This window comes from Pimephales promelas, chromosome 25 (genome assembly GCF_988280905.1).
Source record: "Pimephales promelas chromosome 25, fPimPro1.hap1.1, whole genome shotgun sequence".
NCBI classification, from domain to species: domain Eukaryota; kingdom Metazoa; phylum Chordata; class Actinopteri; order Cypriniformes; family Leuciscidae; genus Pimephales; species Pimephales promelas.
This window is the reverse complement of record NC_142793.1, coordinates 20,489,128-20,507,000: the sequence shown is the minus strand read 5'-3', so window position 1 is coordinate 20,507,000 and position 17,873 is coordinate 20,489,128. Positions and strand designations below refer to the sequence as shown.

Genomic DNA, 17,873 nt, shown 5'->3' with positions numbered 1-17,873 from the left:
AAGGAAGATATTTGAAAGAATGTTTAAATCAAACAATTTCATTCCCCATTGACTACCATAGTAGGAAAAAATACATACTATGGTAGTCAATGGGGAATGAGATCTGTTTGTTTAAAACATTCTTCCAAATATCTTCCTTTGTGTTCAGCAGAACAAATAAACATATAGAGGTTTGGAACAACATGAGGGTGAGTAAATACTGACAGAATTTTCATTTTTGGGTGAACTAACCCTTTAAGAACTTATCAGCCTGTGCCATCTAGAGTTTCATGACAGAACTTTGAATTTGAGGAAATATTTTGGGGAACATTTGCATTTTGAAATTCTGCCACAATAGAAACAACCAGCGTGAACATCAAATACCATGTGGAATAAAAGACACAATTCAGTTTGTTGCAAGTGAAGGGAAACTGTGTTTACCACATAGGCTTAAAGTTCAAAGTTAATAATAATGCATTTATTTAACACAATGTAATGTGACTGTGCTGTAAAGATCCCACCATAATTAATTAACATCAATTTAGGGAGCCTCGGGCACAGACCACTAAATGGAAAAAGTTGCCTTCAATAGGAATGTGTTGATTAAGATCCTTTGCTTTTCCAGCTTTTATCCGAATACTTGGACAATGTGTTTGTTTTAACAGAAATTATCTGACATTCATTAATTTATTAGTAGTTTTCATAAGATTAAATGTACTGTTGCACTTTTAAAGTGTGCGTTGTGTGGGCAAAATCCAGTCATTTTATAGGAATTTGTCCCGTCAGGAGTTTCAAAAAAGAGCGAAAAGTTCCCTACGTGTTTACGTTAGTCATGTGAATTTGCCGCACTGATGTGACTGCATCTTAATGCAAGTTTACCAGTTTTATGGTTCCACATATTCCCACAATTAACTGCCCATCTCCTGTTCTTTTAACTAGATCTAACACCGAAGAGCAGAAAGACAAAACCACTGCATACAAACTGGCTGAGAAAGAAGAAAACATCTCCAAAGTATAACCTCTCAACATCTGACGAAACCTGAGCAAATAGGCTCTGAAATCCACATGCAGTCCATCCGTTTTTCCATCATTTGCATTTGTCTCCTTGGCTCATGCGCCTGGTTGCTAAGGAATCGTCTAGTTGCATGCAATATTTAGATCAAAAATGTTCAAGGAACTCAGACTATTTGAACACCGAGTTCTTCTTCAACCACATTCTAATCCGACAGGAACCGAAAAACCTAAGATGACACGTGAGAAGAGTAAAAATATGTCATTTTCGTTCAGTATGTAATTCACCACATGCGAATAACCCACCAGTCAACATCAAACCTGGTGCTTTGAGAAGCAGAAACCATCATACATTATTCTGCAAGGGTGGCCTTCCTTTGCTGTCCGGCGGCATGTGACATCTCTCCATGCAGTGCCAGGCAGATGTGGTGGGAAAACACAGCTTCTGCCCGAGGCAACGAGGACATTCTGGTTCAGAATGGATATGTGGTGGCCTAAGATGGATAGTTATGATGTCCCCACCCTATATTTACTATTGTGCTGTTTGACCGATTAGAGTAATGAAAGGGTACGAGAAGAGCCACGCTCTCGGTTCCCACTGAGCTTGCCACAGAACTGGCCTATTGTTCACCAGCTTGCGTGTAGGTTGACCTTTGACTTATCGTTGCCTGAGCAATCATGAGACTAAACGCCCATGCACACACAGTAACCCGTACAAATATAAAGTACCGTAAAGCTCAGACTTGTAACTGTGAAGATACTGCATGACTCGAGTGATTAGTTTGATGAACACTACATCAGGGGGGCTCGTTCCTGATTTTGAACCTTCACCTTCGCCTGCTTGTCATTTTTAAGTACACAACGATCTTGATTTGAGGCTTCATTTACATTTATTCCAGATTTGAAAATGTTTTTCAGCATTTTTTGAAGTGCTTTCCAAATGTTTTTACTTGTCCACACTGAAACACCTGAAAATGCAAAAATCATCTCACTACGCATGAATAAAATGTAATAAAAGCTCACTGAGATGAGATGGATCAGACAAAATAAACCAGACAAAACATATATCAACCGATACAGATATGGTGGCCGATATATCATCCCTGAATTGTTTACACAGTAATCTTCTGGCACAGTCACTTTATTAGCAAAATATCCCACTACTCAATGGTGCGTCTCACATTTCTGTCACCTTTTGCAGGGCAAAGTAACATTTTACATTTTTAGGCAGAACCGGCGAACATTCAACTTTTAATATAAACTAAATAAAATAAAATAAATAAAGCGACAGCCCCTCATGGCCACCGGCCTCGCTCCGTTCCCACAGCTCTCGGCCCCGCCCTGCAGTTACCTGTTGCCATACAGAAGTAACGTAATTGCGACATGGAGTGAATTCATTTTTTCCTCTATTTTTAGACCTTCCATCCACAATGAGACGGCATCGTCCTCTGAAAATTTAGCTTTTTGAAGACCTTCGCCTAAGTGGATCAATTTAAAAATGCAGATTGTTTGTGAAAACTGAGGTTTTTGAAAACGATGACACGTTTTGTCGTGTGATGCATATTTTATCGATATATGATGTTTATACTCACAGTCTTGCTAAATTACTAAATTGTTATTGATAAATAACTTGCTAAATTGTTATTAAATGTTACTTTGTACAATCTTTTAATTACATTCCTGTAAAGGTGACAGAAAATGCACTCGTCTTCTGACGTTTCAGCGTGGACAAGAAACTTTTGGAAAATGCTTAAAAACCCTAGAGAGCATTTTGAAATGAAGACGCTGTATATGAACTAATGTAGATGAAGCCTAAAGATAATTGATTTCAAATACCTGTTTAAAAATATAGATATACCCACTTCACAGGACAAAAGCACTGTCTCAATGTGGGTGGAAGGCCAAAACATAGGGTACGTTTACACGACAATGATGTACTAAAAACTGAAACGCTTTTTTCTTTGTGTTTTTGAAAAGTTGAAAACGTTGACAAAACGATCTTGGTTCACATGGTGCGAGACTGACTAAAAACGCTGTATTATTCATGCCAGACCAGTAGTTGGTGATTTCACTTTGTAAAGACAAAACATGTCAATAAACTGAACACGTAATGTGCATGACGTCACCGTTTTTGTTGTTTACAGACAAATAATGGTATTTTTACAAAAACTTGCACTTTGAAACTCGTTTAAAGGTTGTTGTTGTTTTTTTTGTTAACCTGTCAAGTAGATGCCCCACATAAAGAAAAAGATGCATTTTCAAATGTATCCGGATTCGTGTAGATGTAGCCTGAGTCGAATCTGACAAAATAATTGATTATTCAAGAATTATCATATTGATTATGATATGACTTTGGAGATCTTTGAAGCTGTGATTTCTGTATGACACTGAGCAAACAGGTCTGGTAAAGTTCTGGTGATTTTGCTAGTTAACAGCCATCGCACTCTGGAAAATGTGAAAAAGATGACAGAATGTGATTTTGATTTATTCTATGTGGGTTAGTTGTGTGTACGTATTTGTGAAGAACAGTGTGAATTTTGAGGTGTTACTTTTCATTGTATTTTTCCTCATTGGTCTTAAACGTGTCTTAAAATGTTTTGGTATTGTCAACTACTGTGCTGTGATGTTTTTTGTGCTTCTAATAAATTGACCCAATAAAAAAAATATATAATATTTTTTAGCATTATTTATATTATTTTAATTATACATAATAATATTTATTATGCAAATTGCCATGTGTTTAACTTTAATTGTTTATTACTACTATTATATGAAATATGAAGTACTTAATTTTGATCTTGCTCTAATGTCAGAAATTGACTGATTGTAGCACTAAAACCTAAATAATTTCATACTTATCTATAGTCTTCTTAAACAATAAGTCCGCGCAAGCTGCTTATTAGGTAATCTAAGTAGCCTACTTTATTGTCATTTAAAGCAGCAAAAAATAAAATAAATCGTATTAAATTTAAAGTAGCAGAAGAAACATTTCTTCTATTTTTTGCTGTTTTAAATGACAATAAAGTACTTAGATTATCAAATAAGCAGCTTTATATATATATATATATATATATAGGCCTATATATATATATATATATATATATACAACAGATTAAAAAAAACTGTACAAAATAGACATGGGCTATTACAAATGAGCTTTATTGGTTTGTAGCAGGTGTCCGACTCTCGCATCCCTTTTAGATTTGTGGTTAATCGCTATAACACCTGCTATAAACCCCAATTACAAAAGAGAATAATTATTATTAGACAGACAGACAGACAGACAGATAGATACTCATAGATCGATACTCATACTAGATATACTCATAGATATACTCATACTCATAGTAGATATACTCATACTCATACATAGCTAGATAAATGGACAGATAAAAGGATGGAACATAGATACCCGATAGCTTAGTTTATAAATACATGTTATTTATTCACAATAATTTTAAATATAGGCCTATACGTGTTCCTTTTAGTGTTAAATGTCCAAAAATTTCAGTTAGCCTATTAAAAGAATAAGAATGTTTTTTATTTAAATTATTAACTTAATAGACTTATATTATTATTGTAACAGTTTATGAAGTGATAGAAATTACGTTCAGTTTGATTGATTATGCTTAAGCTATACATATTTTAAATTAATATAGTTCGTACAAGTATAATCATTAACTGATAGTTGAGAAGAACTCGGTTTCTCATGACAGCGGTCATGCAATATCTTTGGAAACACATGCATAGACTAAAAAAAAAGGCAAAGACAGTAAAAGAAAAGAACCCATGGTGCAATGGCGTCCTCTAGTGTTTATCACGGCATTTACAGATTATTGTTATTGTCAAAGTACTTCCGGGTGCTAATACAGAGACGCGTCTGAAGCTGATCTGTTCATTCATAACTACTTTCGTTTTTAATCATGTACCACCAACCCGTACTGAAAAACAGACGGACTCTACTGGAGCGAGCGGAGAAGTTTATCTCCGACATATATTTCACAGACTGCAATCTTAGAGGAAGGTAAGCCAGTGCACTTCTGTAAATGTTTGATATATAATTATTATGCAAATTGACTTATCAGTTTTAATGTTAAACCAACTATTTGTACTTAATAAGTCTTTAAATAACGAATATTTGTGTTTCTTTCTTGTAAACAAGTTATGGAAGGTTAATGAAAGACCTTTGACCTTGTTTGGTAGTTTGTTATGAGCAGTGACGTAAACACTCTCATTCACTGCAGACTGTTTGGAGACACTCATCCACTTGAGTCCATCACTGCGTTCCTGTCTGAGAAGAGAATTCCTTATTCAGAGGCCATCCAGCAAAACTTTCAGCCTTGTAACGTCGGTGATGCATTCGGACCCACGTAAGTTGTGTAAATGTTTACAGTCCAACAATTATGTGTAGCATTTGTGTATTGACTAAACTAAACATGTTTGGCAGATGGTGGACATGCTGGTTCAAAGTGGTCTTGAAGATCCCTGAGGCTTGGAAAGAGAAGGAGGTCCATTTGAGATGGGAGAGCGATGGAGAGGGGATGGTGTGGCGGGATCACCAACCAGTTCAGGTGTGGAAACCCATGTCCAGATCACATCTCATGAATGACATTTAACATTTAAGAGTTCATGCATTGTGAATTATTTTTTCAGGGTTTGACCAAAGAAGGTGAGAAGACCAGCTATATTCTGACCGAGTGCTTGAAGGACAGTGAACCTCATGGGTTAGTGGAAATCTAAAGTCTGACTCTAAACTGATCTACATTTGCTTCCATTTTAATGTTTTAATCTCATATTTAAGCATTACCCTATACGTGGAACTTGCGTGTAATGGACTTTTTGGAGCCGGACAAGGTTCCATGATTGCCGCCCCCGACCCAAATAGGAAGTTCACTCTCCAGAAGGCCGAGCTTGTTGTTTTCAATCGAGATGTAAGGGAGCTTCTCACCGACTTTGAGATGCTTGTGGACATTGTCAAGGTATTTTCACATTGAACTGTGATGTTAAATGCCTTTAAAGTGAACAGTAGAACAAAAATTTAAACATTCCCGGTCCAATTGTTTCGCTGTTTGCACAGTTACTTGGAGATGGAGAGCAGCGTGGATTCCAGGCCTTGTTTACAGCCAATGAGATGGTGAATCTGTGCGATCCAGCCAATCCTAGTTCATTTGCTGCTGCTCGAAGTCTAGCTCAGAAGTTTTTTGCCCAGAAAAATGGGGAAAGCCAACATGTGGTTCATGCCATGGGCCACTGCCATATTGACTCGGGTAATATTAAATAAATATTATTTTACTTTGTTATTTATGTAATTTTAATTATGACACTTTTGGCAGGCACAAATACACACTAATGTTTAAAAGTATGGGTCAGATTTTTATATTTTTGAAAGCAATTATCACTTTGTTCAGCAGGTACACATTACATTGTTTAAAACTCAGATTATAGACTGACATTGATAAAAAAAAGATCTATTTTTAAATAAATTGCTGGTTTTTTTCTATTCATCGAAGAATTGCATGCACAAAAATATTAAGCAGCACAAATGTTTTTAACATTGATAATAAGAAGAAATTATCCAAATGATAATTTGAAGGATCACATGACACTGAAAACTGGAGTAACAATGCTGAAATCTGAGCTTTGCATCATAGGAATAAATGACATTTAAAATTGTGATAAAATAGCATAGTCATGTTGAATTGTAATAATATTTCACAATATAACTGTAAGAAACTTCTCTCAAAAACTTTAAACATCATTCTGACCCCAAACTTTTGAATGAAAGTGTACATAGGACATGTTAAATCTTGTTGAATCTGTTCATCCCCATCGTCAGCTTGGTTGTGGCCGTATGAAGAGACCATCAGGAAGTGTGCTCGCAGCTGGGTCACTGTGATCCGACTGATGGAGAAGAACCCCGACTTTGTCTTTACATGCTCCCAAGTACGTTGTCTTTCTTTTTGGCACAACGAGAAGGAATTTCCTTGACTTTGGCCGTCCGCTAATTGAAATTCTTAATAAACATATTAAATGTTGGGATATTTCTAATGTAATTTAAGGATTAAGGGATAAAATATATATATATAATTAAGGCTTAAAATACATAATTAAGGATAAAATAAATAATTAAGGATAAAATATATAATTAAGGATTAAGGGTTAAGGGATACAAAAATATATATAATTAACTCAGTACAGAGCAATAGATGTCAATGAAATGACACACAGATGTGTTTGTGCAGGCACAACAGTTCCAGTGGGTGAAGAGCTGGTATCCGGGTCTGTTCTCTGAGATCAAGCGCTTTGTGCAGAAAGGCCAGTTTATTCCAGTCGGAGGCACGTGGGTTGAGATGGTAGGACACCAATTGTTGTTTGTTCCTTCACCGCATAGTTCACCCAAAAATGATGTCATAATTACTCGCCCTCATGTCATTTCAAACCCGTAAGACCTTCGTTTATCTTCTGAACACAAAATAAAGATATTTCTGATGAAATCCGAGAGCCCCTTCATTGACAACAACAGAGTAAAGACCTTGTTGAAATAGTCCATGTGACTCCATTGGTTCAACCTTAATGTTATGAAGCACTGAGAATACTTTTTGTGCGCAAAAATAACTACTTAATTCAACAATTTTTACTCTTCGGTGTCAGTTTTATTACTATATCTTTTAACTGTCTTTACTACCTTTCTGGGCCTTGAAAATGGTAATAACGTTGCAGTCTGTCGGGGGGGGTCAGAAAGCACTCGGAATTCATCAAAATATCTTAATTTGTGTTCCGAAGATAAACAAAGGTCTTACGAGTTTGGAACGACATGAGGGTGAGTGCTAAAACGAGTAGCTCACTTTAAAAAAAACTTTTGCTGATAATTCACTCACCCACATGTCATCCAAGATGTCCATGTCATTCTTTCTTCAGTCGAAAAGAAATGAAGAAATGAAGGTTTTTGATGAAAACATTCCAGGATTTTTCTCCATATAATGGACTTCAATGGGAACCAAACGGTTCAAGGTCCAAAAGACAGTTTCAGTGCAAATTGCAAACTGTTCAAAGCGCTTTAATTGATTCTAGACGATGAATAAGGGTCTTATCAAGAGAAACGATCGCTCCTTTTGAAAATAAATAACAACAAAGTTTAAGTTTTATAAGCACAAATGGTCGCCTTGCACTGTTCTGTGATGCGCGTTCCAGACTCTCCTGTTCGAACTCGTTAATCAAAATGAACGAATCTTTTTCCAAGTTAATTTGTTCGTTTCGTTTGTTGAATGAACCAAATGACAAAAAAAAAAGATTTGTTCATTTTGATGAACGAGTTCGAACAGGAGAGTCACAAACCCGCATCACAGGACAGAGCAAGGTGACCATTTGAGTTTATAAAACTTAAACTTTGTTATTTATTTTTTAAATGAGCAAACGTTTCACTTGATAAGACCCCTATTCATCGTCTAGAATCGTTTAAAGCCCTTTAAACAGTTTGTAGTTTGCACTGAAACTGTCTTTTGGACCTTGAACCGTTTGGTTCCCATTGAAGTGCATTATATGGAGAAAAATCCTGAAATGTTTTCATCAAAAACCTTAATTTCTTTTCGACTGAAGAAAGAATGACATGATATCTTGGATGACATGGGGGTGAGTAAATTATCAGCAAAAGTTTTTTTTTTTTTTAAAGTGAACTACTCCTTTAATGACAATTTTCATTTTGGGGTGAACTAACCCTTTAACAAGCTTATTTATTCTGTTTCTTTGTATCAGGATGGAAACCTGCCATCTGGAGAGTCCATGGTCAGACATTTTTTACAAGGCCAGAACTTCTTCAAGGATGAATTTGGACATTACTGTAAAGAGGTACTTGCATTCAGTTCCATAACAATACAGTTTAAATTTATGTTTTATTTTACATCATCATCAGTGTTGAATTTGATGCAGTAACTCGTGGTGACACAGTCAACCAGGTCTTGAACTCTTTGAAATTTACTGGAAAAGAAGAACAGATTAAGAAAGAAAACAGACAGTGCATATCTTCTCTCCAAGGCTGAGGAGGCCATGAGAACCTGAAAGGAGGGCACATGAGGCTGTATATCTGTCACAAGCTTGAGATGAGATAAAGTAACAGTGTACATTACAACGACAAGAAATTAATCTTAATTACCTTTTAAACCTTTTAAAAGTGGTCTTGTCACGAGAAATCAAATTTTCCTTAAACTTTGTACCATTAAAACATCCAGCAAGTCATAGCTTAAAATGTCTTTCACATGGGCAAAGACATTTGCATATGACTCCCACCAGAACAAGACATTGACGAATAGTTGCATCATCACACCATAAGCTACTGGCGCTCAGTTGCTTAACGGCTGATATCCATCTATCCATCTTTTTCTTAATGAGCCTACTGCGTTTTTAGATTATGGAAGGCACTTCCGGTATGGGGAAGTTCCATTCAAAAATACTCATTAGGTTGTGCTACAAATAATCCTTATCCATCAGTTTGACTAAATGTGCTGAAAAAAATATCCTATTATCAGACGTCAGTGAAAATGCTTATGTGTTAATAGAGCGAACCTTTTGCTAATTGTTTGTTTATAGTTTAACGGAAGTTACTCCCATAATTTGTGCAAATCATCTAGGGGTTTAGGAAAAGGGTGGAGACCAGACACCAGACAAGTATTTCCTAAGATTTAATGTACATAAACTAGATGATATTTTACTGCCATCGTGCAATCAGTAAAAAGTAACTGTAGTCTAGTCTGATTATGACTATAGATGTATATCTTATATAGTATGCTAGTCACTGTTTTAAATAAACACTTCCTGTATTAATTAACTGGCTAATTAATTAAATCTCGCACAGTTCTGGCTGCCAGACACTTTTGGCTACTCGGCACAGCTGCCTCAGATCATGAGAGGAAGTGGGATCTCTCGTTTCCTCACTCAGAAGCTGAGCTGGAACCTTGTTAACACATTTCCGGTGGGTGGCTGCTAACACATCTGTAGGCTACATATCCACAAGTTTCCTACGCCCCATGAGGCCTTGCGTCAAAAGTGGGCGCGACTTCCGGTTCGAAGTAAACAAAGCGCGATTTGACATGCTTGACACTCGTTCATTCAACAGTTGACAGTCATTCAAGTTATAGCGATCCTAACTAGCTAACGATGTGGGAACACAACCTCAACGAAATTCAAAAGGGTGAATAACAGTACCTTTACCCTCCGCAGTAGTTGATTGGGAGTATCATAATAACATTATTTATAATCAATACTCATCAAGGCATGGTGACAGACAGTTGTGTGAGCTGACAAACAATTAAAATAAAAAAATACACACTTAGTCATTGTGCTTTGGAGTTTATTCAAAATTATAAATGAATGTGCTACTGGAATACATTATTCTGTCAACACAGGCTTTGATCCTGAGTTTAGGTGTAACATCAGTAGCAAACAGCTAATCACATGCTGATAGAGTTTATATAATATTAAGAATTTAAACAAATGTACACAGGAAGATTCGTCATCTTTTGGGAGGTGATGGAAACTACAGTCGTTGGCAGGATCAGAGACGGGCTCTGGCAGGATCACTCTGATTTCGTTTTCAGCTTATGTTCAAAACAATCACGTTTAAGCCACTGAATTAGTTTAGTCCGGTTATACATACAACCACGAACAGCACATGTTGTCCCTGAGCTCCGTAACGACATCTCTCATAAAGATTTGCGTCTTTAAATAGTAAAATAATTCTCCGAAAAACAGCTAGCCTCTTGGCTAACTAACACACAAAATACCATTGGAATGCTACTTCCGCCGCGTCACCGGAAGTTTCACCCACTTTATTTTTTACAGGAGCGCCCCTCGGAAACTTGTGGATAAAAACCCTTATTATGGTGGTTTGTGATGTTCAAAATCACATGATTCCTCTTTCCACCAGCATAACACCTTCTTCTGGGAAGGTATTGATGGGACAGCGGTTCTCACTCATTTTCCTCCGGGTAACTCCTATGAGATGAAGGGTAAAGTGGAAGATGTATGTTTTTCATCATGTAACGTATCATTTGCGAGCTTCCTCTAATGAAGGGCCAGCTCATTTTTCCTTCCTTTACTCAACACAGCTGATTAACACAGTGAAGAACAACAAAGACAAGGGACGAGCCAATCACAGCGCAGCCCTTTTTGGTTTCGGCGATGGGGGCGGGGGCCCAACACAGCCAATGCTTGACCGCCTGCAGCGTGTCCGGGATACCGATTGTCTGCCGAAGTCTGTTTCCTTGTCTGAGGGTGTAACACTAAACACCCATTTCCTGTTATTATTAGGGCTGTGCAAAAATTAATTGCGATTAATCGCATCCAAAATAAAAGTCTGTGTTTACATAATATATTTGTGTGTGCTGTATATAATTATTTTGTATATATAAATACACACACATGCATGTATTTATTTAAGAAAATGTGTTATTCATATATAAAATATTTATATTTATATAATATAGATTATGTATTTATATATATATATACAGAAATGAAGTGCAAATAATTCTTAAATATATACATGCATGCATAGGTATTTATATATACAAAATAATTATATACAGCACACACAAATATATTATGTAAACACAGACTTTTATTTTGGATGCGATTAATCGCAATTAATTTTTGCACAGCCCTAGTTATTATACATACTATATAAATACTACGTATTATAATGTACTCGCCCTCTGATGCATTAATGACGTTATTGAAAATAACCAGAATGACTCATCTTTCAACTGGATGTGAGATTTAATGAACATGATTACGTCATCCAGGGTTCAGATGTCAAGTCCTGATGTTCTGTTCACTCAACTGGAATCGGACTCATCGCTTCTCTGCACATGGGTTGGCGAGCTCTTCCTTGAGCTACATAATGGCACTTACACCACACAAGCAAAGGTGCGTGTCCATCTTCCAATCCCCCAAATGGTGCACTTCCTAACTGAATTAATTTTCATTGCTGATTTGATAAAGATGCATACATGTCGACTTTTTTTGATAGTCAAGATTTTGCATTAAAAACAGCTCTATCTCTCATAAGAGGAAAATTGGCTGATTTTAGTTACTGTACCTTTAAGACTTTGTGTTATCATGATTGGCTAACCTCCACTTACTGACGTAGTTGACAACATTATTCATTAAGGGAGGACTAACTGAATACTTACTGTACTTAGTCATTTGTCAATGTGCTAATTGTTCCAAAATCAATATCTCTAGTTTCTAATTGACCAGCTTGGTTTTTATTTATGTTCGGAGTCAACTTGAATGGGAAGTATGGAAGCTTGTTTCCGCCACTGAATTTAAAAAAAATAAAATAATTGTGACTTATCTAACAATGCTGACTTTTTTTCTCACAATTGCGAGTTTATATCTCACAATTCTGATTTTATTTCTCAGAATTGCAAGATAAAAAGTCAGAATTGCGTGATCTAAAGTCGCAATTCTGAGAAAAAAAGAGAAGTGTGATTTTTTTTTTTCACAATTCTGACATTTTTTCTTACAATTGCGAGTTTACATCTCGCAATTCTGACTTTATAACACATAATTGCGAGTTTATATGTCGAAATTCTGACATCTTTTCTCAGAATTGAGATATAAACTCGCAATTGCGACTTATCAGACCAATTCTAAGTGGAAAAAAAGACCAACTCTTTTCCCCCTCGGAATAGTTTAAATCTCACAATTCTGACTTTATAACACGCAATTGCGACTTTACATCTAGCAATTCTGACTTTATAACTCGCAATTCTGTCTTTATATCTCGCAATTCTGACTTTATATCTCGCAATTCTGACTTTATATCACGCAATTGCGACTTTATATCACGCAATTCTGACTTTATATCACGCAATTCTGAATTTATATCTCGCAATTGCGACTTTATATCTCGCAATTCTGACTTTATATCACGCAATTGGGACTTTATATCACGCAATTCTGACTTTATATCTCGCAATTCTGCGAAATAATGTCAGAATTGCGAGATTTAAACTCGCAATTGTGAGAAAAAAAGTCAGAATTGTGAGATAAAAACATAGACTGTAAAAGGATAAAAAGTCACAATCACCTTTTATATTTTTCATTCTATGGCGGAAACAAGCTTCCATAGGTAAGGCCCCCTTTTTTCTCTCTCTCTCTCTCTCTGTAGATAAAATTGGGAAATCGTCAATGTGAAGTTCTGCTTCATGACGTTGAGGTGGCTAGCAGTCTGGCCTTGTGTAAAAGAGACAGCTTCAAATATCCAGCATGCAAACTTCAAGAACTATGGAGGCAAGTCAAGCTATAAATATTCTGATGATAAGAGCATTGCTGAAACCTCAAGTGGCTCTCTGCATGTCTTTATTTTAGATTGCTTCTACTCAATCAGTTCCATGATGTGATTCCTGGCAGCTGTATTGAGATGGTTGTTGAGGATGCTCTACAGTACTATGACGGTAAACCACGGACCATGGCCGATATATTAAAGCCATAATATATCGATAATAATGGATTAATAATGGATTATTTCCTTCAGCTGAAACACTTCAGATGTGCATTATGTGTGCCATAATTGCTTTGAATTGCTTGAAATATGATTGGAATCACTTTGATAAGAAAAATACAGTTAATGCAACGTGTAGCGCAAGTCCAGTGTAGCGGTATATAGGCTTCATAAAATTATAATGAGAACATCATTATAATTGTGTGCTTGGTACATGGCTTTTAAAAGTGAGACTTTTGTTTTTGTAATCAGGCTCTCAAAAATTATATAAAAAGTTTATACATTTAGATTCATTGGCCAATATATCAGATAATTCTGGCATCATTTACTCAACCTCATGTTGTTCCAACTTTTTTTCAGTGGAACACAATAATTATTTTCCATGCAATTAAAGTGAATTGGGCTTGTCTGTATCTAGCTTTTAATTTTGAAATTGAGGTCATTTTCTGAAATTGGCATAGCTCTCAAATCTCATTCACACTTCTGCATGTTGTCAGGCAAATGTGAGGCAGCGTGTGTGGTTACAAGACCTGTGAGAACTAGTGGCACTTGGCATCTCTGACATCAAAACTAGTGCATGTCCACACATAGATGGACAAGATTTGATTTGATCGGTATGATTTACCAACCAAATTCCTTGATGCACAAAAAAAAATTGGCTTTGCCTCAACAGATTGTGTAAATGGAACACTAGATTCACCAGCAGGCCAATCCCATTGCACACATCATCTCAAATGCTGCTTTAGTCATCCTAAAAAAATGCCTGAGCCAAAGCTTGTCATCAAAATGAGTTATTATTCCCTCCTAGGACTCTCAAATCATCGGATTACGTTAGATTTGGAACAAAATGAAGATGAGTAATCTATGACAAAAAACTGATATGTACAACCCGTTAACTGTTACAGTTTTTTAAAGTATGACAAAGCTAACATAAGTGTTATCTTGATGAAGATCACAATGAGCAAAACCTACTGAACTTTGTTTTCAGAGATACGCACCGCAGGGTCTAGACTACTTCTTGGTGCTTGTGAATCTCTGGGATCCTCTCCTGACAAGGGTGTAGGATCAAGCACAGCTGTACTGAACACTTTACCCTGGGAGAGAACTGAAGTCATATCACTTCCAGGGGAGGGCACTGAAATGAGATTAGGTACTTCCCGCTAACAAGACATTGCATTGTTCAGATGACCTTCTTTTGGGTAAACTTCTATTCATTTCTAATGACAAGGTAAGATTTGATTAAAGTACAGTAAGGCTCATTGAAGCATATCCCCTATTATAGTTTCCACCTGTTTCCACAGCCTTGGTGAAAGTACCTAGCGTTGGCGTAGCTCAAGTCACCGAGATGCCTGAGCCTACAGTGCCTACAGTCTCGGTCACAATGATGGTACTTAATTCCCTTGGACATTTTCCATCGTTTCTCAAATTTCTTAATCCCACTCATTTTCTTCATTCAGTGGGTGCTCTTTGTGATACAGGTCGATGGGACCATTATAATGGAGAATGGCCTATTGAAGGCCACAATTGACCAAACCGGTCGATTGATGTCTCTGTATTTAGTCCAAACAAACAGGTGAGTCATAATGTAGGCAGCCTTCAAGCAGAGTGCACAATCTTGTAGGGTTGCTTATAACTTACTGCAAGCAACTATGTTATGACTTCAGGGAAACCATTTCTGAGGGTGGCTTTGGAAACCAGTTTTCTTTGTTCGATGATGTGCCTCTGTATTGGGACGCTTGGGATGTGATGGACTACCACCTTCAGACAAGGTGAGCATGTTTCTCGTCACATCAGATCGGATTCATATGAACCCAGCTGTGAACTCTGTGTGAACCCAAGTTAATGTCATAACCTTGATGGCAATAAATCTACTTTCCCAGGAAGCCTGTAATTGAGCTTGTCGAGCCGGCTAAGGTAGTGAGATCTGGGGGGGTTCAGGGCAGCGTCTCCTTTTCGCTAAGAATCAGCGGAAACAGCACTATAAGACAGGAGATTATTCTGGATGCTTGCTGCCCCTATATTAAATTCAATACGCAGGTGAGGAAGGATGAATTACAACTCAGTTTGTCATCTTATGCTTTATTTATTCACCCAGCTGTTGTCTGGATGTCTTGCTTCCAGGTGGACTGGGAAGAGGCACATAAGTTTCTGAAGGTGGAGTTCCCCGTGCAGGTGCGCAGCCCAAACGCTACCTATGAGATCCAATTCGGACACTTGCAGAGGCCCACTCATAGAAATACCTCCTGGGACTGGGCTCGTTTTGAGGTACTGCAAACTTGGTTTATTTTCTAGTCGTAGAAGTATAGCCCCTATCTTTCTGAATGGCCCAAAACTAGTCCTATTCTAAATGTTGCATTCAATCCTTGCAGACTCAATCCTTGTGGCTAATAAGAGGTGCTCATGACGTGAGCACCCTTTAGAAACATGAAATTATACATTTCCTCACAGTCTTGTTGGCCTTGTGTGGGAGTAGGCTACGAGATGCCCAAGTTCACGTCAAGGACTTTCTTTGGGAAAGTGTACATTTCATTACAATTACGTAATGAAGCTGTACAATACTGTATAATTCAGTAATGATCCAATGAAAGCACTTGCATGTTCAAAACCAAAAGGACCATGTCTTACCCAATGGGATGACTTTGGACTTTGCTTCCTACAAACACCCATATTACATTCTGCCATTTCTCCCATGGGTTTCTCAGCAGCTGCCATCTCTCCTCTTTATAATGTCTGTGGAGAATATTACGTTATTTGTATGGTTTATTTAATAGGTGTGGGGGCACAAATGGGCTGATCTGTCTGAGCATGGCTTTGGCGTGGCTCTTCTTAATGACTCCAAATACGGCTACTCGGTCCATGAAAACATCATGACCTTGTCCCTGTAAGTATTTTTCTCACACAAGTATAGACAGGCCATTAAGGTGTTTTGCTAACACTGTTTTTTTCCCACAGACTACGGGCTCCTAAAGCGCCAGATGCCAATGCAGATATGGGGCGTCATAATTTTACCTACGCATTGATGCCACATACAGGTTGGTACATCTCTAATTACCCACCTATTAGTTTAGTACCTACCTACCAAATTACTAACCTATTAGAAGTAATTTCCAGACAACAATTAATAAAATCATTGTCTGGAAAGGTCCCTTCCAGGAAGCTTCAGTTATCCAGTATGCCTACAACCTGAACTTCCCGCTCCGTGTCTATCATGGTGCCATTTCTGAACCCTTGAGTGCGTTCTCTGTAAATTCGCCAGCTGTCATCCTGGAGACCATAAAACAGGTGTCCATTCATGAAATGACCAGACGGTAACCTTTCCTAACAGATTTTGCCCACTGCGCGTCAGCACGAACTCAGTTTCCTTTTTTCTCACAGGCGGAAAGAAGAGAGAATGCCCTTCTTATTCGCCTCTATGAGTCTCACGGAAGCAGTGTGACTGCGACTTTGTCAACATCCCTTCCAGTGAAAGAGGCCTGGCAGTGAGTACATAATGAATTCTAACCTTCTGTTGTTGTACTGTCAGGAACACTAACAAATAACTTACTGTTTTTATAGTTGTGATCTCCTGGAGCATCCTGATCCCAGCATTCCTGTGTCAAAAACCACCTCTGGAATATCCTTAACCTTCAAACCCTTTCAGATCAGATCTCTCCTCTTAATTATACAGTGAACCATTTAAATCCGTATCACTTATGACGCAGGTACTTATATCCCTTGTGAGTCCCTGAGTAGCTGCCATCACTTTTGGAAAATTTGCGGTTGCGCGCACACACATTTTCACCAGTTTTTACAAAAAATAATAAATTTCAATGTTCGATTTACAATGTATTGTTTCTGTTATTATTTCCTCTGAGCTCTCTTTCCTTTTAAAGGAGTAGTTCACTTTTGCTGATAATTTACTCGCCCCCATGTCATCCAAGATGTCAACAGCTTTCTTTCTTTCTTCAGTCGAAAAGATATTAAGGTTTTTGATGAAAATACTCCAGGACTTTTCTCCATATAATGGACTTCAATGGGAACCAAACGGTTCAAGGTCCAAAAGACAGTTTCAGTGCAAACTGCAAACTGTTCAAAGGGCTTTAAACGATTCCAGACGATAAATAAGGGTCTTATCAAGCGAAACGATCGCTCATTTAAAAAAAATAACAACAAAGTTTAAGTTTTATAAGCTCAAATGCTCACCTTGCTCTGTCCTGTGATGCGGGTTTGTGACTCTCCTGTTCGAAATGAACCAATCTTTTTCAATTTGGTTCATTCAACGAACGAAATGAACGAGTTGACTCGGGAAAAGATTCGTTAATTTTGATAAACGAGTTCGAACAGGAGAGTCACGAACGCGCATCAAGGCGACCATTTGAGCTTATAAAACTTTATTTTATTT

General features: G+C 37.3%; 1 protein-coding gene across 1 annotated transcript; it reads left to right on the top strand.

Moving 5' to 3' along the window:
* The first annotated feature begins 4,829 nt into the window (after positions 1 to 4,829).
* Positions 4,830 to 17,316, top strand: man2c1 (mannosidase, alpha, class 2C, member 1). The gene is made up of 26 exons (XM_039648074.2): positions 4,830 to 5,014; positions 5,235 to 5,360; positions 5,438 to 5,561; positions 5,644 to 5,714; positions 5,792 to 5,969; positions 6,068 to 6,257; positions 6,827 to 6,933; positions 7,233 to 7,343; positions 8,743 to 8,835; positions 9,839 to 9,955; positions 10,910 to 11,005; positions 11,091 to 11,236; positions 11,787 to 11,910; positions 13,160 to 13,281; positions 13,360 to 13,445; positions 14,481 to 14,642; positions 14,794 to 14,879; positions 14,971 to 15,065; positions 15,157 to 15,261; positions 15,373 to 15,529; positions 15,614 to 15,757; positions 16,264 to 16,373; positions 16,445 to 16,524; positions 16,635 to 16,774; positions 16,868 to 16,971; positions 17,048 to 17,316. Exons 1-26 carry the CDS (start codon positions 4,914 to 4,916, stop codon positions 17,160 to 17,162), a joined length of 3,090 nt encoding a protein of 1,029 aa, XP_039504008.2. The 5' UTR covers positions 4,830 to 4,913; the 3' UTR covers positions 17,163 to 17,316.
* The last annotated feature ends 557 nt before the right edge of the window (positions 17,317 to 17,873 follow it).